Source organism: Chamaea fasciata, unplaced genomic scaffold (assembly GCF_029207755.1).
Source record: "Chamaea fasciata isolate MVZ Bird 193981 ecotype frontalis unplaced genomic scaffold, bChaFas1.0.hap1 SCAF_1, whole genome shotgun sequence".
NCBI lineage: Eukaryota > Metazoa > Chordata > Aves > Passeriformes > Sylviidae > Chamaea > Chamaea fasciata.
In genome coordinates this window covers 126155431-126181438 of record NW_027094086.1, presented here as the reverse complement: position 1 = coordinate 126181438, position 26008 = coordinate 126155431, and the positions used below count along the sequence as shown (strand labels likewise).

The 26008-nt window shown below is 37.5% G+C and overlaps 1 protein-coding gene across 1 annotated transcript in view; it reads right to left on the bottom strand.

Moving 5' to 3' along the window:
• THSD7A (thrombospondin type 1 domain containing 7A) overlaps positions 1-26008 on the bottom strand; it is a 278494-nt gene that overhangs the window by 95797 nt on the left and 156689 nt on the right. The window contains exons 4-7 of the mRNA XM_066196734.1: positions 24527-25358; positions 8256-8504; positions 6506-6687; positions 611-766 (exon numbers count right to left, since the gene is read on the bottom strand). Coding sequence (XP_066052831.1) covers positions 611-766; positions 6506-6687; positions 8256-8504; positions 24527-25358 — 1419 coding nt within the window. The remainder of the gene's footprint in view (positions 1-610; positions 767-6505; positions 6688-8255; positions 8505-24526; positions 25359-26008) is intronic.

Below are 26008 nucleotides of genomic sequence, written 5' to 3'. Positions count from 1 at the left end.
TTTACAGCCAGAAGCCCACAGCCTTCTAACGTGAGGTTCCTGTCACTGTATTCTTGCTTTCCTATTTTTGATGTCAGGTTACTACAATCTGTTCTGCATGGCAATAAGTTGTAAAACGTACTGGAATTGAAACCAGCACATATGTCATAAGTAAAACAGTCTCACATATGAACAGTGAATGGTGCCATCTCTTTGCCAGATCATGCTTTACAGTCTAACGGTGAATTCTTGAGCTATTACTGAACTGTAAATCTTTGAATGACTTGTATGCCGCACACCTCAAAGGAGGCTTCTGTCCTCCTTTTGAGAGAGTGCCAAAACTGTGATTTGAACACAAAAATTTTATCCCTTTCAATCTGATAGGAAGTTTCGAAAGTGTAATGACCTGTAAAAACCCAAACTGATCTTGAGAGTCTAGTCAACAGGCTACATTTGTGCTGCATTTGGTGTAACAGTGATGTCAAATGTAGTCCTAATTCCATTACTTATTTTGATGCCCAGAGGCATTAGATACACATTTCTTGGTACAAAATTTTGTGTGCTTGCGTAACCTACTGACTTAGGAAGAGTAAATATCACCATTAAAAGGCTCTGCTGAATTTTTACATACCCTTCTTGGCCTGAGGTTCATCACAGCTTTCATAGGTGCATGGTCCCCAGGCTGACCATGCCGAGGTCTCGCACTCTGTAGGACAGGGAACATGGCACAGCTGGGAGGTGCTGGGAAGAGGTCCTGTACAGAGTTTACGGTCTACTGGCCTTGAGGCTGTCAAAACAAAGTTAAAATATTTCTCATATGTCACTGGTCATGATCCTCAGCTCTAAGTGGACAGGACTACCCTTCAGTCAGAAAGGCTGCTATCTCATCATTTTAATCTGATGATGTGATGGAGAAATGCCTGCCTTGAAAAAAATTGAATGGAAGTCAGTTTACTCTCGGCACAAAAAAAGTCAAATCCCATTAGGTGGAGACGGGAAGACTTTAGATATAGCAGCACCCACTCAGACCCAGTCCTTTCCTTTGAGGGGTAAATTACACCACTACAATTGTTCACTTTGTACTCTGCATAAATTTCCTGCTATCTCATTACTTCTTCTCTTAAGAAACTGAACAAAAAGCTGCACAAACCCCTTTGCACTTGTATACGTAAGCTATATGATACTATCACTTCAAAGGCCTGGTTAATTAATATTTAAAAGATCTTTTTTTGAGCTTTAACCTGAAACACAACTAAAATTATGGCAACATTTTTTCTTTTACTCTAAAGACCATCAAGTGCACACTCAGCAGTAAGATTTGCGCAGCAGCAACTTTAGTTCAAGAAAGGCTTTGTTTCAGATATATGTAAAGTTTGCATTTGCTAAATATATATGTCTATAAATATGTAAACATAATGTACACATGGAGTTGAAAAAACTGCTCAAAACAATTTTTTTTAAAAGTGCTATTAATCTATGGAGACACATGTGAAAGTAGAGTCTTCTGTTCTTTAAGAATCAATAACCTGAGCCTAAATCACCTGTCTGCTTCTGTACTTTATTCTTTTGACTTTCCAGGAAATAAAAGTAACAGAACAATTCTATAAGGTGCCAGAGTAAGGCTCAGAACTCTAACTGAAAATGTAGCATTTCATTGAAAGCAAGATTTTAATTCTCTTTCATAACACAGGACTTGACAAAATATTACAGTAAGCAGAGAATATCTGCTAGAAGTCTGTGACATTATTTCACTTTGGTTGATTGAGGAAACATGAAATTCCTTAACTTAAAACACTCTCATTCTATTAGTTTGTTTGTTTTGGTTTTTTTTTCCATGGGGGAGTTATGTCATTAATTTTGCCACCACTTTCGATGGAAAGACTCTGAGACTAAGTAAATTCAGTATATGACAAAATATCTTTCTGAAAGATGAGATTAATAACCACTTACAGAATGTGAAAGCAAACACCAGGCTGTTGAAGTACAGTCAACACTTCCTGTGTGCTTGTATAACATGTAGACGTGTGTGTGTTTTTCCATTCAGATTTTCTAAGCAGGTGATCTTTACGTTTCCAAAAAAGAATCCAATTCTCACTTTTTAAAGGGGAAAATGGAATTTAAAATCCTCACGCTATTCTGGTTTTAAACGTTGTCTCCTTTGGCACAGTTTTACAGTGTTGCTCCACATAATGAAGGCATGAAGGTAGCAGATAGCCATTTATTATTACTGCCTCTAGCTCACCAATCTCTTGAAACAAAATAATATAAAGCCTAATATTCCAGCATTAACATAATGGTATGTTGAAATTAAATTTTATGACATACCATTGAATTTTACAGTAAGTTGGACATGCACACCTAACATGCATGACAATCAACATAATACGCATATCTGGTGTAGAAAACGGAGATAAGCAAACATAATTTGCCTTTTGTTGTCAAAAAATTGTTCAATTTGTATTGAATAGTTTCTAATAAAAAAAGAAAAACAGTAACTGCCATACATACATTTTTAACCTTGATTTAATTGGGGAAATTGCCCAAGTGAGAGAGTTGAAATTAAGGGCCAATCACACCCCTGAGACACAGTCTTGCTTCAGGGAATAGAGAAAGTGCTCCGAGGAATTCCATGCTTCATCTCTAGCCTTCATCATGATAAAGAACTTATCATCACACTAGTTCAAGGATTTTTTACTCAGAAAAATAACAAAGATCTTTAATCAAGAAGCTTTAAATAGCAGTTTTTATCATAACACAGGTATCAATAAACCTTTAAATGTTCCAAAATGCTTTTCAAATGCTGGTTTTACACCCTAAGTGATATACAAATGCTATCTCTTATACTTTGCTTTTACAACAAAATTCAACCACAGGACAGAAAAGTTTTATTTCAGGTTATTAAAAGCTGTTTTCATCATTGAGCACTTACAATGAATTTCATGCAGGATTACTCAGAATTCTTTTTTTTTTTTTTTTTTTTTTTTTTTTTTTTTTTTTTTTTTTTTGAGACTACAGTAAAATAAGAAAACAGCTTTGCCTGGGCATAATATGACTATCTTGTTCCCATGAATTTAAATTAATTTCTTTCAGCATCACAAAAGTATGATTGAGCATAGGCTTTAATGCTTATTGTTTAGCAAAGACACTCTGAGTTAAGATGATACTGGATGCATATAGTTACAGTTTAAAACCATGTCTTATCTCTGTCCTTTCAGACTCTTGTGTCAGCAGTGAAGATTTTTCTTTATTCCTTGGAAGTAATGTTGAATGCTGATTAGACTGTGTGTAATACTACAAGATCTCTGTGAAATTTGGCCAAATTTTGGGTCAAAAATAGAAAGAAAAGTTATTGCATTTTGATAATCTCTCTTTCTCCTTCAATCTAACTAATAAATTAGATTCAGTTTTCAAGGAATTTCAGGTTTGAGGGTAGTAACCTAAAAACTAAACTACAATTTAATTATCAATTCCTCAAATCATCTTCTATATTAGGAAATTTTAGCTGAAGGTATTTTATATCCTCAGAAAACACCTCCTTGAATTGCTGCATTTTAAAAACAACTGAAAAGAAAAAGAACACTTCTGCTGTTATGAATTTGCTACATTTATCAAGACATCAAACTCTGCATCTTCCCCTAAAGACCCTCAAGAGACTTGTGCCCAGTAATTACCAGTCTGGCAAAGAGACTGAATTTCTATGTGACTGCATCAGTATAACGAAGACACAACCTCATATTTCTTTCTGGTCATTTATCACACTGGTCTCATAGCAAACAACAGAAAGCAATTTCTCCAAGTACTCTCACTCAAAAATCCCAAGAAAAACCCAAGCTCAAAACACATTATGACCAACAATTAAATAGCACATTTTCTTCTCATTTTCTATAATGCTGAATTCTCTCATCAAAAAAACATTAGATAATTCAGAACTTTATGCTCTGAGAAACTGCACAATTCCATGCATGTAAGCAGCTCCCCTGTGTTTAATAGGGCAACGAATGTGTATTTGTAAATGTAGAATAAATTTACGCCCATAAAGGAACTTTCCTCCTCTTTATTCTGCACCGAGGGTTTTAAAGGTACTCAGAATAAGATGAAACAGTCCACGTCATATAGAAAGAGAAACTTCATGGCTAAACCAGTTAAGAAGGTGAATAGAGATGAAACAATGTAAGTCAGCAGCAAGCAAGTAAATGGCAGAATGACTGTGGCCTCCAGGAAACTTGATTGCCACTGCTTAACTACTACAACCAAAGCTCCTTCTTCTTTCTATTGATCTGAATGGTGTGAGGGATTCTGGTTCAGCTAAATATTAGAAGTTCATTTTCTTACCAGGGCCTAACTTGGAGTTTTAAATCTACAGAAGGGATTGGAAACAGCAGCTATGATGAAAGTTGCAAAACAACTCTCAATGCTCAGAAGTGAGAGGAAAAGCAGTCACTAGCTACAACAGTTCAGGAGTGGAGCAGGCAACTGTTCCAGCATCCCAGCTGGCTCCTGAACTTCATTAGTTTGAATTTTGGCCTGTCACTTTCAAACTGATCTGAAATTTCCTGGGAATGCTCAAATTCATTTAACTATTTCAGAGCTACATAAACGTTAATTATATAAATATAGCAAACAAGGTCCCCCAAAAGGGTCCTTGCCTCCTTTGCATGCTCTTAATCAAAAGGTCAGGTTGGAGGCCTTAATTTACCTACCTGTTATTTCAAAAGTGATTGATAGCAGAGGTGCAGCACTAGCCTTCGACTTGCTCTGTGACTGACTTTCTGAAATAACAGGGAAACGCCACCATGAATATATGAGAATGGAGATCTTTAAAGCAGCCTAACCAAGACAGCATTTGCTACAACCAACAGCAAACTACCCTGGGATGAAGGCGTTTCCCCACAGCATAGTCTGGTGGGTGTGTGCCCTGGCTTTTTTCCATCCTCAAATTACTCACTGTTTTCTATCCTGTGAGGGGAGAGAGTGGGAGGATGAGCAGAGCAGCACCTCTTCAGAAAATCTGTCCCTAATGTGGAAGGAGCCCAGAGCTCCTTTTTAAATTAAGAACCACTTCAATCCCAGTTTGAGCTCTTAAAAAAATGTTCTCATGTTTATGCATCCAAAGACTAGTTACATTTTAATCAGCTTTCAGGAGCCTGCAGAGATTACCTCCTGATGGGCTCCATGTATTCCTGTCACAGTCTGATAAGGGTAAATTTCACACACGCCTAATCTGGCGAGACTTCACAGCCCACCAAAATCCTAATCATCATTCTGAACAGTGAGCTGCCACTGGTTTTATTGTTACCTCTCCTTAGCTGGGAGGTTTTTGTAGTTCACACTACAGCAGAGGCATCTAAACTTTGTTCAGCAGAGACGATTTACTAAAAGCCCTTGGGCAGAGCTGATTTGCATAAGACAAAGAGGCTTGAAAGCTTCTTCTTTAATAAATACAGATGTGGGCCTGCAGAGCTCACAAGTCACACCCTACTGATCTGAGCAGTCACACTGAAATGGATGTTGGCATTATCATTCCCCACAAACTCTACCTCTACGGCAAGTTTGAGAGTACCTTTAATCCACAGCAGGAACCTAACTAGTCTGCTGTTTGGCCAGCCCTGGACAAAATGTGGCATTGTATCGGATTTGCATATTAATGTTGTTTTTCCTGAAGTATATGGCTATTGTTTTTCCTGAAGTATATGGCCGCATTTTTTTAATTATTATTAATAATAATAATAATATGTGTTTGTATGAAATAGGTAGAGGATAAAATCTAATTAAAAAGCTAAATGCATTTAGCTTAATTTACTGATTTCTGACTCTATAGTGCTGCATTACTCTACAGAAGCAGATGTAATGCAAACAACTCAAATGTTATTGTAAAGCATGTAGATTACAAAATGAATTAAAGATTTTGTGTTCTAAACTATTCTCTCTTTTCTTAAGAAGATGTACAGGCTTTAACAGCAACAAGGAATAATCTCTTCTCTCTTTCAGTTAGGTAAATAAACCTTTGAAATGGTATTGGCTTGAAGTCCTGAGAGCTACTTAAAAATTTGACCAAATACCGCAAAAAAAATCAATTCCCTGAGAATGGAATTTAATAATATTTTTATATTTTTCTATATTGAGCTTACATGCCAAATTGACAATTTCCATCTGCACATCAAACAGCACAAGTTCACCACCCAGATAAAGGACACACAAGAAAATTACAGTAGATGAAATAACCAAATCTAGGACTTCTGACCAACCTTTTCATGTTCTTTCTTATGGAAAGGTATCCTGCACAGTATTTTTCAGTAGACACTAAGAAATACTAATTTGTAGGAATTTCTATTTGGAATCTATATTTGCAGCATAGAGATTGAAAATTCTGCTACAGCAATTAAGCATTTTCATCCGAATTAAAAAATAGCAGTAACTCACAAGGTAAGGAGGCACTCATGACAGAAGACAATGGCTGTGGAAGAGCTCTGGAATACTGATATGCTCTGATTTCACACTAATTTAATTGCAATTGAATCAAATTTACCTTCTTTATCCTTGAGGGTATTTAAGTAGGAGAGGAGGTTTTCATTAGCTTGCACACAGTACACCTCCCTGGTCTGGATGCCGCCTCCGCACAGTGCAGTCTGATTTCCTCGCCTCTTGTCTTGTTGGCTCAGGAGAGGATCCACACGGCATTCTGTCCACTCTGTGGTGCGCCAGCCATACCTGGATACAATTTGGTTCATTGGGTCTTCAGAAATCATGCAGTCATTTTACACAGTATTAAATTATACAAGCTGAAATACCTCAGTAACCTCATTAATTTCATAAAAGGCCTGAGCACCACAATTTCTTGCACACAAAGGTGCATTAGATCTTGAATTTTTTTGTGTATGGAAAACTTTTTTGCATTACTCAATTTTTTAAATCATTACTCTTTAGGAGGATCTTTTCTGTTCAATTCCTGAAACATACTACACATACAGATACTTCATTTGAGGGAAGAAAAACTTGATATACAGAGACATATAGTCCATATTCAGATAAGTTAACTTTCAAGATTGTGACTCTCAGCATTTGTATAGAGCTTGAAAATTTATATAATCAAAATCCAAAATACAAAAGAGATGTGTATGCTGAGAAACATAAGGGCTAGAAAATAAGGGAAAAACCTCACCATCACCACCCCCTTCCTCCCCCCCCCGCAAAAATTACCCAAAAGCGTACTGTTATCTTTGATAGGAGGCACAAAAGTTTCTTCTGGATATCAAGGTGAAACTATAATTGTATTTTTTATAATGACTACAGAAAAACTTTTCAGTGAGTTATTTTTTCCCAGTTAAAAGGAAGATCATTCTGCAGTGAACTGAAGCATCCCTACTGGGTACTGATGAATGATGAGAAGCTGGAAGCTTCCTAATCAGTGAATACACAGCAAAGAAGATCTTTGACTCACAGTAAAACCCCAGTCGGGATTATGAACTGCAGGAAATGCCACAGAATTCCCTACCTAACAAGTACTTTAAGACTAAAAGCAAAGTGCTTCCTAATGCAGCTGGAGATAAAGAACGACTATAATTTCAACCCTTAAATGAAAAATATTTACCACAGTCAAAGATGCTTAACATCAAGTGACATTTCTCCAGACCCTATTCTTAATTTTATAAAGAAAAAATACAGTTGGGACTTTAATATTAATTTTGATTAGATAAGGTTTACAGCAATCTTTTGCATCATAAAGTGCTCAGTGTCATTTCTCCTAAAATTTATTTACTGTCACTGTTGGCCTCTCCCACTTCCCATGTGGGGCCCAGTAATGCCTCTGTTGTGCTGAATACAAGACTCACTAAAATAGTCTGTTAGCTAACCAGATGTTTATCACCCCTTTCCTGTGTTCAACATTTGGTCCTCAAACAGACCAGAAATTCAGAAAACAAGGATTCTGGTAGAAATGTTATGTAGGGAAAAGATAGGTGACAAATCAATACAACTAATTTATTTTTATCTTGCCTGAATCTGCATATGTGCAAATACTGCCTTTTAAAAAATTAATGAAAAGCAAATATACAATTGTTATTCCCGTATTTAGAGAAGGAACTGGTTACACTACAATGGAAGCTATTTGCAGACTTTGGGCTTTCAAGAATACTGAATATACAAGTATAAAGAAAAGAGGTCAAAGTCCTACCTATTATTTCTTTAATAATAGTTTGGTTGATATTCCATTACCAGCCCTGTACGCTTAATTGAAATTGTTCATTTTAGGAACAGAGAACTGAAATGAACCAACTTACGTAATGCAGGGTGCTACACCGTCTCCTTGAGAAACACACTGCTCTGCTTCTTCTAATTGTGGGCATTCGCTTTCACTGCCAACAGGGAGCTGCTTAATGGTCCGTGATCTTGTACGGTTCCCTTTAGGGGTTGTCATGTCAAAGCAGGTTTTGGAGCAGGGGGTCCATTCCGACCATTCTGACACCTGGCACTCCTTCATAATCACACAGGACTGAAATGTGATGGGCAGCTTTTCCTGTTTGCAGAAGCTGTAATAAGGGAGCATTACAGTTTTTAGCACATAACTCCACAGACACTCATGAACTCCTAAAGCAGAAGCAATGTCAATGCTTACATGAAAGTCAGTAAATATTTTTAAAGCTGTTAAGTCTTACTCCACATTTATTTGATCCTGAAAAGTCGGACAAAATGGCTTTTGGCGAAACCGACTCAAATCAGACAAATAGGACTCTCTATAGTAAAAAATTATTGCCATATCTGTGAGTAAAAATAAAATCTAAGTCTTCTTACATGTATAGAAGTACAACAGATGAAATACATACGTTTTTCACTTCTTATCTTTTATTTTTAGGTATACTCTTTTTGTCTCTTGGAACTATGTTCCAAGTAAGGGAGGATCAAAAACCAAGATGACTAAAGGTGTTTTTGCAGAGAACAAAATACTCAATGCTATCTTCTCCTAATTTCCAAACTACAAATGGTTTAAAAACACAATGGATAACATATAGAATGCTTGGTCACTAATAACTTACTTTGTTATTAGTTGGTATAGAGCCAAAGTGATGCTTAATGGTCCAAACAGGGAATGATCTCTAACCCAAAGTGAAGTCTTCCCTGCTACCCATAGTACTTATTTCCTGTTCCTTATGAAGGCGCTCATTTAATTTCCATTTTCTATCTGACTGCTTCATTCAAGTATAACACAGGTTTTCAGCAAGATTTTCTCCCTCTAAATCACTCTTCATTTTAAATTTTATAATCTAAGTAAAAACTAACATTTCTATTTTAAAGTTTGATTCACAATAGAAAAATGAGATATAGGGAAGGTAAACTACAGTCAAATTGAACATAATTTTTATCTTCTTAATTACAATTACAACATAGATTTTTTTATAATATCTGGGTTGGAATAAAAATCTGGCTTTTGAAGCAGTTAAATAGACAGGAAAAACATTTACTGCTACTGCAAGTAGCACAATGAAATGCTCTGTTCAATACCAGTCCTATAAACTACACAACAAAGGCTTGGGCTTTTTCCCTCTAAAAGAACACAACACAGGAAAATTAATATTTACAAGGATTTCACTGCTATACAAAATTTGTCCCCATCCATATATCCAACACAATTTTGAACCTCCATTTAAAAAATTTTGTAATAGAACTAGGGGCACTTGATGAAACTGAGAGATTAAAAACCACAATAAATGAAAGCATTATATGCACTAGAAACAGACCAATTCTACATGTTGCCAGCAGAAGATCCTGGTTGTGGAGACTGTCAGCATGTCCAAAAAGAGTTTGACAAATCTGTGAGCCATCATCCCTAACACATTTACTTTGAATGTTGGAGAAATACACAACGAATGGACTGTAAAAGACAGTCGGATGTCATATTTTTGGTCATTGCATCTCCCTCTACCACTGGAGACAATAAGGTGGATAAATCGCTGGGCTTGACAGAATATAGGGGATTACTCAATAGGAGTTTTCTAATGTTCTTATTATGCTAAAGGTAGTGGTGATGGGGAAACCCTAACACATGATTGTCAACTTTTATTCTGCTTTAGGACAAAAATTACATCCTGTTTGTGGAGAAAGACACTCAGGGTTTTTGAGAAAGTTGTTCTTTAATAACGGGCTTTTTCACCTACATGTGGCCCCATCTAGCACAGGACTACAGTACTGTCAAGATCCATAGATCATACGGATATATACATAGTTTCTGTACCTTTGACAAAACATACAGACCCATTGATCCCCCAAAGACACCTTCTAATTACTGGAGAAAAGATACATTCCTTATGGTTTCTAACATGGCCAGTATTTGCAAATTGTTTTGTAGAACAGATGAAGTATTCTCCCATCCAATGTGACATCTCTGAGGGCAGAGTAAACCAACCTCTTCACATGCACTGTGACTGGGGCTGAGTTTAATTACAGATGCATATTGCCAGGGAAAATACTCAAAATTTCCACCACAAAGTAGCTTTGGTGAGGAGGTAAGAGGTGAACTAATGATGTGTAACAGTCCATGGGCTTTGCATCTGTTTCAAAACTTATCTGGGAGAAGTGCTATGTGAGAAAGGCTAATGTTTGTTACCAATTATTTCCATACATGGGCATGAAGAAGACCCAAACAGAATTGTACCGTGTTACTAACTCCATTGTTTATTTATGATCCTTAACATACATAAAACAATAGAATTAAAGGATGCCTCACTTCAAATACTCACTTGTAAATTAAAATAATTTAAAATTAAATAAACAAGTATAAATATCACTAGGGAGACAAGAAAGAGGTAAAGTGAGTTATCCATTTATTTCCTTACTTGCTTATTAAAACCATGCACCACTTGCACTTGTTTACTATATAAACACCAACAAGAAACTGATACTGTAAGTCACCACTACACAACCTCTTTTCTGTTATGCACACTGTCACATTATTTTATGAGAGGGCGGAGATAATTACAATTAGAAAAAGAAGAGTTGCACAAGCAAATTAGCTGCTGTTTGTTCTTATAACACTTAGTTTTCTTTGAGCAAGTTAGCAAAACAGTCAGTGAGAGCTAACTGGAAATGGCCACTATCAAGAGTTTTCCTTCATATTGCAGGCAGCAGAAGAAAATATATTGTACTCTAACCAAGAAAGGAATGGAAAAATCACATATGTCAAACTTCATTTTACCAGAAGAAACAAGCAGACTGATTCTAAATCAAAACCTGGGAATGTGTTTGTTAAACAAAATAGTTTCTTCTGTGTTTGGTACTTAATGCTACAGATTGGATCTCTACAAATAACTGAAAGCAAAGCTTACTTTCATGTAAAGCTCTCTGCACTTTTTGATGGATTTATGTATCTTGTTTAGACATGCAAACTTGGGGTGAATCTTCCCACAGGATAAAAGGCAAATGGGCAAGTAACACAACAGAAAATAAAATAAAGAAAACAATTACCATTCATTTGATAACACCACCCAACTCAGTAGAAGCTCTACACCAAACATCTCCATGCCCGTGACAAATTGTCTAAGTACACATTATATGCAAAGTTAACCACTCAAGAAGCACAGGAAGGACACAAATAAGTCCTCACTATCAACCTATACAGTTGTGTCCAGATAACTGCTTGGAAAGCTCAAAGAAATGCATGAGTTAGATAAAAATGTGGTCAGAAGTCAACAGAGCAGACTGGACAAAAGAAGCAGCAGCACAGGGATAGCATGTAAAGTCTGCAGCATCTTGCTCTCAATTCAGTGAATATATTCAAAGGACAATGACCCAAGTTTTTTGGCAGGGAAGAAGGAATTATACAAATTGAACTAAGGCCGTGGTCTGAGAAAGTACTATTTCAGACAACAGTTAGGTATAGTGGGGAAATGAAGCTTAAGGTATAAAAGCACTTAAATGACAGGATGGAAAGAGAAAGCAATCCCAGACAAAACTAAACATCACAGGGGATGAACGGTCCCTACTGCTATTAAGTCAACTATAAACATATTCTTGTCCTCAAAGACATAGATTAGACAAAAGAAGTAAAGACAAAGGTGATGCTGGTTCAAAGGACAGCCTACATAACATAATTACTGTTCAACCTTTTCTGAAGACGTGGTCAAGAATTTGTGTCTACTCACGTTCCTCAAGAATTTGTCTCTACTCACGTCCCGCAGCCTCATTTGTGCTTCTACATCAATAAATAAAAACTAAATATCACTTAGGAATTAAAGATAGGAAGATTACACCTAGGGATTTCAAAGCAATTGATGGGATAATTAAGGCTAAAGACAAGAGGAGAACAAAGGTTGACGCATAAGCCTGGAGCAAATTACACCACAATACCTGTGTACAAATGAGCAAGTTGTGCAGTTGAAAGAACTCTCTTCAGTCAAATATTAGCTTTAAAAGATGTGAAAAAATTTGATTAGTCAAGGAAAAAAAAATTCTTTCTGAGGTATCCTAAAGATCTATTACAGAATGAAAAATACTTTTGCAACTTTAAAAAATAGGAAAATTTGATTTTACATGCCAATGACCTGTATGAGTGTTTATAATCTCAGTCTCAAAAGTTGTCTTTTAAGTTGTGTTGAAAAGTCATGGCAGAGACCATTGGAATTTCCTCCTCTATAAATTCAACTAGACAAGAAATGGGATTTTCTGATAAATTATTGCAATAGATAAAGCTGTGCACACTGCATTCATGAAGCCAAATGCTTGGTAATGCATGACATTAGGACTGATCTCTAAATTCATGCAAGATGAATCCAAAAAAAAAAAAAAGTTTTAAACTAGGCAGCAGGACTCTGCTGTATGAGCGTATTCCATGCATAACTTGAACAACTAAGAGATTTTCTGCTTTTCCTGGTGTCTCCTCCATATCAGACTGGACTAGTAATTAAAAAGAATAATTAATAAGAAAATATGAAGAGCAGCATCAGAATGGCTGGGAGGTTCTAACTATTAACTAACTAATAATCCATGCAGTCGTAAATGTACCTTGGCAGTAGCAAATAGAGGGCAAAAATGGAAAGACAGCAAGTACTCAGTTGCACTATCCCAAGATGCACTCTGGTTTTCCAGCAAACTATGGCTTACAGACCTCTGGAACACAAGCTGAATCTTTGCCCTGAAGAGTTTATAGTGTTCACCTCCATGAACTAATATAAATGCGTCCTAAAATTAGATAAGTTATTGATATGTACATCATCTTAGAAACAATGCGTTACACACCTATTTTACTGACCAATAACTGTACTTATTTTTGCATTACAAGTGCTCCGTTAATTTCATTTTCTGACTTCAGGCCTTGCATAACTGTATTTTCTTTCTCTGTGGCATTTTTGAGCTTAGACAATTCTATCAGATCGTTCTTTGACTGTCTCTTTGTTAGGTCCAAGAGTCCTCTTTCACTTGGTTTTGTTTTATTTCAACACAGTTATATCCTGCAACTACACATTCTTTCTACTCTATGAGCAACTTTGAGATGAAAACTGGTCTGGATTTGAGGACTGTTCAATATCCATGCTGAGGACATTCCTAAAATATCTGTACATTACTATATCTTGACAATCTGTAAGTCAATGGAAATAGGAGTCACAAACACAAGGTATTAAGGAGACACTATTGTGAAGTTCGATTTTGTGCTTTTCCTGATACATTGCTCTTCATGCTTAAATGTAATGGAGCAACAATGTAAGGTTTGCAATTTAAAGCTAAAATCGAACAGTGAAGAACATGTCCTTTACAATAAATTCAATTAATTCACTCAGTACTGATATTTAACAAGAACTGCTATTTATTGTTTTTGGCTATAATGTAAAGTAATGGAGCCCAACTGGCAAGGTTAATGCAAGCTATATAGTCTTTTCAATAACTTTTGTCTGCATTATTTTGCCTCTATTCCTTCACCATTATCAACATTCAACTTAAGTATTCCCATTATCCATGTTCAGCTTTGATTTTCATTAATGAAATTTTCACAGTTACTATTCCTTACTTCATTCACTATACTCATTCTCTCAGAATTCTGATAGATTTGTTGACTTTCTCTATCTGATTTTCCATTTGATTACAGAGATTTCCATCATTCTGAGATGAAGAACATGGCTATTGTTCCGGAGATTGATGCCAACGTAAACTCTTGGCACTCAGGAGGAACAAAAGACAGGGCTTTGACTGAAAAGGACTTGAATTAAATTTTTCATTTTTTTTAAATTGAAAACTGTGATTTTTTAAATCCTGGTTGACTATTTGATGCAGTAGTGGATTATGTCCACAGGGTCTTGGCTCCTGTCACCCTGGACTTCTTTGTAGGTGTACCTACAGATCTGCCCTGTTGCTCCAGTCCTGACACGACTGACTTACGCTTGCCACTGGTGTGGAAAGCAGACACCCACATATCAGAGAGTTCAGCACAGCTGGCATATTAAGTGACACTCAACAGACCTCTATATTGTCAGACACCACACACAAAACCTAGGGAAAAGCAGCATTCTTCCTCCTCTTGACCCTCTCATACTAGACAGTGCCACAGTGATGAGATACCACATACCCTTCAAGACCAGGAAGAGCTGTGGAGTCAGAACTTTTTCTATCTTCTCATCTTTTGGAAAGGAATTTCATTACTCTCTTTGCAATTCTGCTTGCATTCTCCAAAGCAAAACCCCAACAACATAATCCAATTATGTTTTGAACAAACAAGACTGACTGAATGAATGAATTAAAAACTTCAGAGGACTGAAAAAGATGCAACCAAAAACTAGGCTATCTGCCTGGAAGAAACACATTCTGAATATCATAAGAGGAGGTTCAGCAGTTCAGCAGAAAAAGGTAGCTGCTTCTGAAGGTTTCAGATCAAAGGACAATCAGCATTCCAAGAAATTCCAAAACTCTTAAAAAGGTTTTTAAAAAGCTTCATCTAAATAAAAAGGAAGAAGAGCAAGGACTACCTGGAAGATTTAAAAAAACCCAAAAAACAAAAAAAGCCCACAGTGTGCTCCCTCAGACAGACTAAATTAACCATTTCCTAGCTGCGAAGTCCTGCACACCATCAGGCATCTCCCACAATCAGCTAGATCATCACAAACCATGAGATTTTCTCTTGAATTCTTGCTGATCTCATGAAATATTACTTCATTGAACATCATCAGAAAATGGTTTCCAACCTTTACCACCAGCCACAAGATGAGAACTACTGACATACAAGCCCATTTCACCAAACAAACTTGTCTGCAGATAGGCTTGGAACAATAACTAATTACTTACAGAACACCAAAACTACACACTAGTTTAGCACCTGAAAACCAAAATTACAGACATACACAAATACACAGAAGCAAGCTTGTAAAAGGACACCATTTTTGACTGAAGGGCAAATTAAGACTAGAAGAATGATTTGGGAAAGTGTCAGAAAGTAATTTTGTGTTTGAAAATAGAGATTGCAAATCACACTAAAACAAGCCACAAGGTTGGGGAGTACCCTTGCAAGACAACCTACAGGCATGCATGAACATTGGCCCAACTCCCAAAGAATCCTCAAGGCAAAAAAGAGAACTTAAAGCAGGAGTCGAGTACAAGCATATTTTATTTTTCCAAGTGGAGAGAATATTATCGGTTTGTTTAAAATTTTCTTAAATCTCAGTAAATTGCTACAAGACTAGAGACTATAGGGAACAGTTTCCAAAGACCACAACTGCTTCCCATAACTGTAGCTTTGCAGTGAAGGAAGGGGTAAAATCTGTACCACACCACTCATTAGCATCACATCCTAGAAAAGATCAGGCTTATACTGCTGGGAAATCTGATGACCTATGGGTAGACCCACAGTGTAGATACTCACACCCTTAACAGAACTACCTCACCGAAATAATCTGGTTAGGTCAGGTCAAATCAACCTTTGAAATATAAGGACCCTTGTGTGCAATTTTCTACTGCAACTTTGAATGATCACACTCATGGAGAGGAAGCCTGAGGGAACACAGCAATATTTATGCTGAATATTAATCCTTTGTGTTATCTGGAACTAAATCCAGATCTTAATATTGCATGTGGAGCGTCTTCTCCTTGCTCTTTATTTGACCACCATGGAACCTTAAGAGACTCTCAGTATGAGTAAGAGGGATTTTGGAGTTATGGGTACAAGAATCAAGCGCAATGTCCTGATGTGCTGCAAAAAGCTATTTATTTTCCATGCATTGTTCTCCTCAAAATTCATACAGCTTGTTGGATGCATTAACCTCTGAAGTAAAATAATCAAATTAACTCTATGCCATTTTTGGGCCAAAGGTATAGCTGGATTTTGAGAGAGACTGTGATAAGTATTTGGCTAAAGAAAAAAAGGATGTTTTCTCATAAATAAAATACACTAATTTTTTAAAAAAAAATCTATTTAATGTGCAGGTACTAGACAGCAGGAATAGAGTGATTTAAATCCAGAGCTTAGATAACCCCCATAAGCTACGCTGAAGATACAAAATGTCATTTGTAAAGTCTAGTCATCCTTGAGAGGTTCAGTTTACGGTTGGAAACAACTTGTTTCTTTAAGAAGCCAGTGAAAATACAGTGCCAGTAATTTTTCCTAGTAGAAAATGACATAGTCCTCCTTCATTTTCCATACAGCTGCACTGATTAGTATTGGTCATCTTGTACATTGTTCTGAGAAACTGTTAGTACCTCCCAGTATAATGGGCCATTATAATCACGCAAACAATGAGTCCACTTCCATTTGTTTACAATTCCAATACTGTCCACCTAAGTGTTTTTCACAAGACTACTTTCCCATGATTCTTTCACAAGTTTAACTAATTCTGCCAAACAATTTTGAATTAAACAAAACCCCTCAGGCTTTCCACACTACAGAAGAAGATAGAGATTACAATCCAACTACTGTGTCAAGAGAAAATACATTGGCTAATAAGGGCAAAGCAACAAGGGGTGCTACTATACCCAAACAAGTGTCAACAACAGCTGCTGTGGGGCTGTTGCAGATACCATGAGTGTCTGAGGAGACAAGAAAGCAAAAGTGTTCAGTGAGAGTGCTATCTTTCACAGTCCAGTGATACAATGACATGCATGCACATCTCATGCTACAGATAATTTTGAAATTGGCAGAGCAGGTTATTTGGCAAGAATTTACAGAGATGACTTATTAAAGCTTTAGGGAGGAACTTCCCTTTGTCAGTGGGAATTTTCATTACATAGCGTTAATCAGAATTTGTTTTGACCTGAAATAACAGCTTTAAATAACAGATTCACAGGTTCAGCAAAGAAAAAATAAACAAAATGCCAAACTTTGTGAATACAAATGTGCAGTATTAATGTTAAGATATAAAGAAATATATTACTGAAAATTATATTACTACTATTAGTTGTGTTTCAGGCATTAGTTTAGATTTGGTCCCTATACTGATGCTTAGATTTGGCAGTATCACTGGTTCCATCACATTGTCCAGCATTTGGAAAAATGGTCAGTATTAAGAAGTAAGTCACACATTTTATTTCCAGTGGGACTGCTGAAAGTTAGACACTGAAAGAACCAGCTCTGTTGTTCTGGGAAGTTTTGACTTCTGAGCAATTTTCACACTTCTGCGTGTGAGCCTGTGCATTTCCACCTTGAGGGACAATATGTCCCAAGAGAATGTTCATTTTATTTGCTCCCATACCATAACTTTATTAAGCTGATTAAGAAAACAAGGGCATACTCTAAGTCCCAGACTATGCTTAGCAGTTTCCAACAAAAACAAAACAAGACCAAAACACAAAATTTTAAAAGTAATAGATTCTAGTTTGTTCCCTATGGGACTCTTTGCAAATTATGATATAATACCAATATAGGAAATCCAAAATTTAGAAAAATACAGCTTGATTAACATTTATTTATTTTGTCACACTGAAGTAAATTAATATTAATATTAATAATATTAATTAATAATATTAATATTAATGTGTCAATTAATATTAATTGAAAATGAGGCAGAAAAGATGCATAAAAGTACAGTATAGGAGAATCTTCATTGAAGATCTCAGTGCCTAATTCAATTTACCACTGGACAACAAAATCTTTTACTAGATTGAGTCTGAAAATTCAACACTGCATTCATTCAAGGAAATAATTTAGTCATTCATAGGACTTATTTCCACAAGAGATTATCAGAACCTGGAGTACAACCCTCATTACATTATATCCCATTATATTTTGCTAAGGAAGACAATTACATGTATTTGAATAAAAACTATATACAATAAAGGCACCCAATCTTGGTGCTTTGCACAGAAATAAACGAATGTCATACATCTAGATGACAGAACAACTGTTCACTGTATGAAAGGAGTTAAAATATGGTGTGGAAAAAGTGACTGTTCATTGCTGTTTCAATTATTCAGCACAGTGTGTACGTTTCCATCTTAAATCTAGATTTGGGCATGGTATGTCAAATGTGTAGCAATACTGACAAGACACTGTCAAAACAGCAGCCTCAGTAAGATGATGGAGCAGGTACTTAGAATAGAAAGGAACACACGTTGAATAATATTATGCATATCCACAGAAATTATTGTCTCCACCAAAATCTCATTAAAAAACTACAGGATGCTCCTACTTTAAAATTTGTGGAAATTCTAAAGGCACAGTGGAAAATGACAGGAAGCAGTATTTTTGCATCTTGCTTCTCTAATAATAATTTACATTTTTATTATCCCAATGCACCAGAAAAATTAACCCTGTAGGTTTTAGTTATCATGAGGTTTTTCATCCAAGGTTACTTTCTTCTTCCATCTTCTCAATTTGTTACCAGAATGTGCTGTAAATAATTACAAATTCATGAATCAAGATGACTGTATATAGCTCATTATCCAAATTTGTGATATTTACAGGTGCTCTGTAAGTGAACCACTTATGGCTTTGAAATCCTCACAGTATGGTGAGCTTGGAGGCTTCCTCTAAAAACAGCAGTAAAGCTGCCTTGGCAGTAACAAAAAAAGCAGGGGCAGACATACATGCCCTCATCTGGTCCTCAGTGACAAACAAAACAAAAGGTTGCTTATGCTCCTTCATCTCCACAACCCATCCTCTCTGCATTGCTATTTCCCTCACCTTTCTGCAGCCCATCTCCTTGGAGTTACTGTGCCTTAACCACTGCACCACCACCTTCACACACATCCCCCTTCCATGGAGGGGCTCAGAGAAGTACAGAGAATCTCTTAAGGTTTTTTTCTATTTGTATCTAGGGATACATTACAGGGTCCAACAAACTGCGCTGCTGTATTGTATGTCTGATCTTTTTTCTGTTGCTGACAGCATATTCCTCTGGGTGACTTGTCTGCTCTCCAAATCAATGGCATAAATAAAGCAACAGGCTTGGTTTGGCTTGTTTTTTTTATTTTCCTCCTTCACACAGTTTATAATTTATAGGAGTGAAAGTCCATAAAGTGAATGCAGACATTTGTTTTATGATTTGGAATGGGAGCATTGGGTTAAAAGGTTCCAGGACCTGGAAAGGAAAGCAAAGTTAAAATGTCATTCTAGAAGAGGAGATTCTCTCTCCTTGTTTTTCCTGACAATATCTTGAGTATTATTTGTTCATCAGTCTAAATACTCAATTAACCATTCCCAAATTCCTTAGTTTCCGGCAATTCAGCTTAACACCAGTGGCCAGTAGTGAGCATCATGACTCTGCTTTAAGCAGATACACGTTTTTGTGAAGACGAAAAATGAAGCATTATATATGCCCAACATCAGCATGAGAATTCAATAATTTTGGTCCTACTGTCATGTCTCATGTCTCAACTATAGTACTGGAATAAATAAAAACTCTCCAAAACTCTCCAAAACTTGAAATTTAGTAAGGCACTGCAATGAGATCATTATGAAAACTTCCAAAAGAGTTAAATTTGTTACAAGATGTTGATATAGTTTTCTAGATATTTAATGAATGCACAGAATCAGTTCAGAAGATGAAAATAATTAGAAAATAATCAAAAAATAATTACTGTCTCAGATGAACAGAGGAGAAACAAATCAAAGATGATCATACGATCAAATGCATTGGGGCTAAGACAATCTGCTAAATAATTGGTTGGCATGTCTTAAATTTTGGATTCTTTTCTGCCCTTTCATTTTGTTCCACGATTGTAATTGCATACGATTATATTCTAACAAACAAATAAAAGCCCTGAATATTTATAAAATTCTACCGTTTTTTCTTGAATTCTCACTTCAGGTCATTCAGGTCATTAATAATGTTCATCTTCACATACAGGTCTCTTCCACAGTGGTGCTGCCAAAAGAATACTAACCAGTTATGGGGACTGTAACTAGAGCTGGTGGGGATGGTTTCCAACATGGTCTCCTCCATTCTTCCCCCCATTCAGAGATGTTTTGGTCCCAGAATAAGCAAGATAACAAGCCACATCCAAATGATGCAGAAAAAGAAAGGAAATAGTGCAGAAATTCCTGGGATTTTTTTTTTTTTTTAAGAGGCAGTTATATCCTTGAAGAACTGCTTTAACTACAACCCCATTTCCAGTCATTTGAGTTAAGTGACTCTTAGCAGTGACAGGCTGTCCCTACACTTATGGACCAGCTGCTTCAGGGAAACATGATGTGCTTTGTCACTGGATTTCAAATCTTTGCTGAAGTGCAGAAACATGAGAGGAGAGGAGAGGGGAGGGGAGGGGAGGGGAGGGGAGGGGAGGGGAGGGGAGGGGAGGGGAGGGGAGGGGAGGGGAGGGGAGGGGAGGGGAGGGGAGGGGAGGGGAGGGGAGGAGAGGAGAGGAGAGGAGAGGAGAGGAGAGGAGAGGAGAGGAGAGGAGAGGAGAGGAGAGGAGAGGAGAGGAGAGGAGAGGAGAGGAGAGGAGAGGAGAGGAGAGGAGAGGAGAGGAGAGGAGAGGAGAGGAGAGGAGAGGAGAGGAGAGGAGAGGAGAGGAGAGGAGAGGAGAGGAGAGGAGAGGAGAGGAGAGGAGAGGAGAGGAGAGGAGAGGAGAGGAGAGGAGAGGAGAGGAGAGGAGAGGAGAGGAGAGGAGAGGAGAGGAGAGGAGAGGAGACAACCCTTTTCTTAGACTTGCACAATATGCACAAAGCAGCTTAACATTTTTGCTAAACTTTCCCACAAAAGTCTGCTTCAGAAGAAAATTATGGCAAAATGTTTGAGACACAACAGCAACAGAGTCTATATTACAACAGAAAATTATAGGCTTAACATGAGGCATAATCATCACAATTTGTAATAGGACAAATAAATTTGCAACACAAAATTGGCTTCTACATACATTTTATGTTTCTCTACATTGCCAGTTTGTTGTCTAACAGCTCTCTTTGGTAAGAGCCGATTTCACCAAAGAGGAAACATTTCAGACAATCAAGTATTGTCCTGTACACTAACAGCGGCACTGTCCAGATTTTGTTAGCTATCCAGAGAAGTCATTTTGTAAGCCACTTTTAATTACTGAATTTATTTTTTCCATCAACATTTCTATTTTTCAAATACTTTCAGTGCACAAGAATTTCAGACTAAGGGGAACATAAAGCAAACACAGACCGTGTAACACGTACATTATTGCAGAACGAGCAATACAAAATCCAATATTTCATCCTTCACGGGAGACTATCTATTGTTCACTCGGCAATAAAGTGTATAAATTAAACTTTGATTTTCTTGTTTCACTTCTCTTTACCATGCCTGGTGCGCTGATATGTCAAGAGAATTTTGCCTTTTTGAAGTTTTGCTGACAGCCTTACAGAACCATTTTCTCTGTAGCACTCTTCTGAAAGTTGCTCTTTTTTAAAACCCTTTTTAGAATATTCCAATTTTGCTATCTCTGCAAAAATTATTACTCGCCTGAGGGCTTTTATTCTTCTTTCCGTCATGTTGCCAGGGGGCTGATTGTTTCTGATTGCTAAAGTCAAAATTCACTGGAAATGGACTATTTAAGCCAAAGAGCATTTCACATGAGAACGGCAGGTTTTCCAGTCACCTTACTTGTCTATATTATTTAGTAACACAGTTACTATGTGATGGAGACTAGAAAATCATTTAGGCTGGCTGCATTGACACCCTGGGCAGAAAATAATTCTATTGTTTCAGATTCTGGAATGGCAGTCACAGAATAAAGCATTTGATTGCTTAGTGAAGGGTGCAGCATAAATGATGCAAATGGATATACAGGTGACATACATTGGTCTCTAAAAGCTATGTTATCAGTACCAGAATTTCTCACATGAGTAATTTCACCAAATTTTCTTGTTTATACTATGCAACTAGAAAAGAAAATTCTATATTAAAATAAATGTGAAGACTACTAGAAATCCTTTGTGCAATTAAAATATAAAATCTTATCTGTTAGACATAAAAATGCCCACTGCATCATTTGTATAATTTTCACCTCTTTGAAGAATTGATACTACATTGTATTATCTATTGTTTCACTGCCTCAGTCAAGAGGGTTTCATTCCCTTCCCTGCACCAGCCGGAAACTGCACAAGACACTGAGGTATCTGAACTTAAGACAGCGCTGGTGATCTAAGTGAATTCAAGAGTGAGTGTAAAGATGATGAGTAAAGTATGCCACTGACTTCCAACTATACTTTTGCTTTCTTTTACCATTTAACAGAGCTTTGGCATAACTGTGTCATTCCTCCCTTTTTTTACTCAATAATTTTCTTAACCTTTCAAAAACTTAGGGTCTTTCAAAAAGAGTGCCTGGCTGCTATCTGTTAGCAACTGATGTATAACAAATTATTCCTTGCATTTAAAGAGTAATGATGTTCCTGGGCTAGGCACTGTGTGGGCTGCATGATGGGAGGCTAGAAAAGGAAGAAGTAAAGGCAATTCGTTCTGTACCAACGATGAGATTGTGCCGCAGCCAACATTTGGGACTGCCTGAGCTGCTGATTTTGAGATTTCTTGTGAAGACCTTGATCCAAGTGTGGATCAAAATCTTAAAGAACTGAAGAAAACCAGACCTTAGAAGAGATTGCAAAAAGACTCTCTGCAGTCAGCCCCTCTTCCCTAATCAAGAGCTTTTCCAGGTGTGTCATCACTGACACATGCATTTTTCTAGCCTTTTCTTATAACCCTTTTGCCACACATGGCCCAGGCAATTTTCTCCAATCTCACTATTTCCAGTATTGAGAACCTAGCCTCATTCAGCACTGCTGTGATTTGCCCACTGTTGCTTTTTCAATACATCCATAATATAGAGAGAGAATAGATTGTTCCATTCTTCTTGGTGATGGGTTGTTTCATACTCATAGGCATTTCATTCACATTTTCACCCATGTGTCCCTCCTTCAACTAAAAAACCCAAGCATTTCAGTTCTTCCCTAAAGTCAGGCAACTTCTCATTTTCCTGTTTCACTGCTGGATCACCTCCTGAAAGGAATTATACTAAAAACAAATAAATGTTTTCTACACTTGAAAAAAACGATATTATTTGGTTTCTAATGGAAAAGGTGGAAGTGATTCCATGTTCTGTGATAGAATGTTTAACTGGCACAACAAAAACTCTAAAGTAAAGTACCTTGAAAAACGTTCCTAAACACTAACATAGCAGCAATGACTGTCAGCCTTATTCGGCAAGATATCCTAGTCATTTCACAGTTGAAGTAAAATTGATTAATCAGGCATTGAACTAGAGGGCAGGAAATAGAATCACATCAAAGAAAGGAAGACTAGACTCAAAGAAGATTTTTGAGTTGAATAAAACCATTCTGGGGGACAGGAAAGAAATACATGAGCTAGCAAGAGAATGCCAGATAAAACAAATCAAAGATAATACATTTTTTAGAAATGCATCCCGAAGCCTGTGGAAATGATTACCAAAACATCAGTGATTGACAGAACTCTTGAAATATAAAATAACAAATCAAAATACGAAAATAAATTTCAGAAAAAACCCAGGGCAGACAGCATAAAGGTGCCGATGTGAAAGAAAAAGAGGAGGTAAATGGAATAAACAAAGAGGTTTTACAGTCTCCCTTTCAGAAATTTTGCCACAGCAATCAAGAAGGACAAACAATATTTCATGCTCATCTATTTAAAAAGAATATACTGGAATGAGTAGCTGCTGCTTTCTCACGTATCCTTCTCCCTTGTTTTATACTTTTACTGTGAGTCTGATCCAGTCCAATTTCCTGTTAGGCTTTGTGCCCAGAGCCTTAAAAGAAGAAACATCATCTATTTCAAAAATGCATGACTTGTTAGAGAGCAAACACCTGCCTGAACCCACAGAAACAGAGCAGACATTTGACATATATCTTCAAGCATTTAGGGGAAAGCTATTTAAGCAAACTTAAATAGCTTAAAACTTAAGCTTTTTCCTGCTAGAGGCCAGGGACTAGCACAGCTTAACGGTGCACATGTATTTGATGCTTAGTATGATCACCAGCACAGTTTGCATGTTTCACATCACAGAAAACACTTGAACTTGATGATGGATGTTCAAGAGGAAATAGTGTGAGCCCCATTTTGAGATTTGGGCTTATGTAAAAGAATCCACTTATGCATGTCTTAGTTTAAACAGATAAAAGTTAAAGTATGCAAACATAAATGGTGATTACCTCAGAGCAGCAGTTTTCCCATTTTTGTGAGTACACGTGACCTGCCTTGTTTGATACCCGATTTGTATGTCCCAGTATTTGTTCTCCTGCCTATTCTGTCGGTTACGATTCCTCTTCTTCTTAATCAACTCGCGAGCCTCAGGATCTCGAACTGCCTTTTCTCTGTCCTTTTCCTTGTCTTTGTTCTTCCCTCGTTTCCTTGCTTGCCTTATTTGTCTCGAATGGGGGACTGAGCATGCACTCCATGGTCCCACATTTAGGCTGTACAGGCTTTCTTCCACAGCACAGGGGCTGGACTGGCAGATCTGGAATTCGGTGAGGTTGGGGCAAGCTGAGCCCCCAAACTGTGGCGGAGCCACCACGTGCCGAGTGCGGTGCTGGAGCCCATTGCCGCAGGTCTTGGAGCACTCGGACCAGGGGGAGAACTCGGCCACGATGCAGTCCTGCCGGCACGGGATGAGGCATGCCTGCTCCTGCCGCGGCTTTGGCTCAAAGTACTCACAGATCACATCATCGGCTGGAACCCCATTGGCCTTCTGTATACAGGTGATGTCCCTGGTCTGGATGCCTTCCTCCCCTCTGAGGCACTCCAGGGGCTTCTCGTGGCTGCGGGAGAGGACAGGCCGGCACTGGTTCCAGGCACCGATCTGCCAGTCGTACAGCTCCTTGTGCCAGTCACAGACACGGAAGCAGCTCTGCTGGTTGTCTGGCCGCTCTGGCTGCTTGCAGTTCGTGGGCAGCGTGGTCCAACCCTCCACATGGGCACACCACACTGCTCGCGTCTGGATGCCTCCTGGGCCGCACTCATCTCCCATGCATCTCCCCCACGGACCTGGAAAACAAGAGAAGATGCTCACATTGCACACTTAAGTTATTTCTCTGCCATATTGAAAAGGCAAGCTCACAGTATTTCCTGCATGTCTAAGAATTTCATCCTTGGAGAAACTTGAACTTTGAAAATACAAGGATGGGATTGCCTTCATCTACTGTATGTATCTGCAAGTTTTATAAAACATTTCAGATACATTTCACTTTTTATTTCAGAAAAACTGAATATTTATTAGTGAGTAATTCCTGGACATACACATGAATTAATCACATCAGAGAACTATAAACAAAGCAATCACATTCACAACTTAGTTTTTGCTGCCAACATAGAAGCCTAAGTTCTTTCCTTGAAGGCATGAATTGGATCTCTCCCATCCACTTGAATAACCCTCCTTGGACTGTTTAATTTTTTTCTTCACATTTCTACTGCACTACACTTTACACCTTGATGCCAATTAATATTGTGTTCTCTTCCTTCCATACTGCATACAAAAATGAGAACACTTACACAATACATTTTGAAAAACAGTGGTGATTTCAAGTAGGCCACTTCCAGTCTCCTCTTTATTATAACGCCCCCCCCAAAAAAAATTAAAATCCAGTTTAAAAACATTCATTCCACACAATCTGTGATATTTTGATAGAACAGAATAA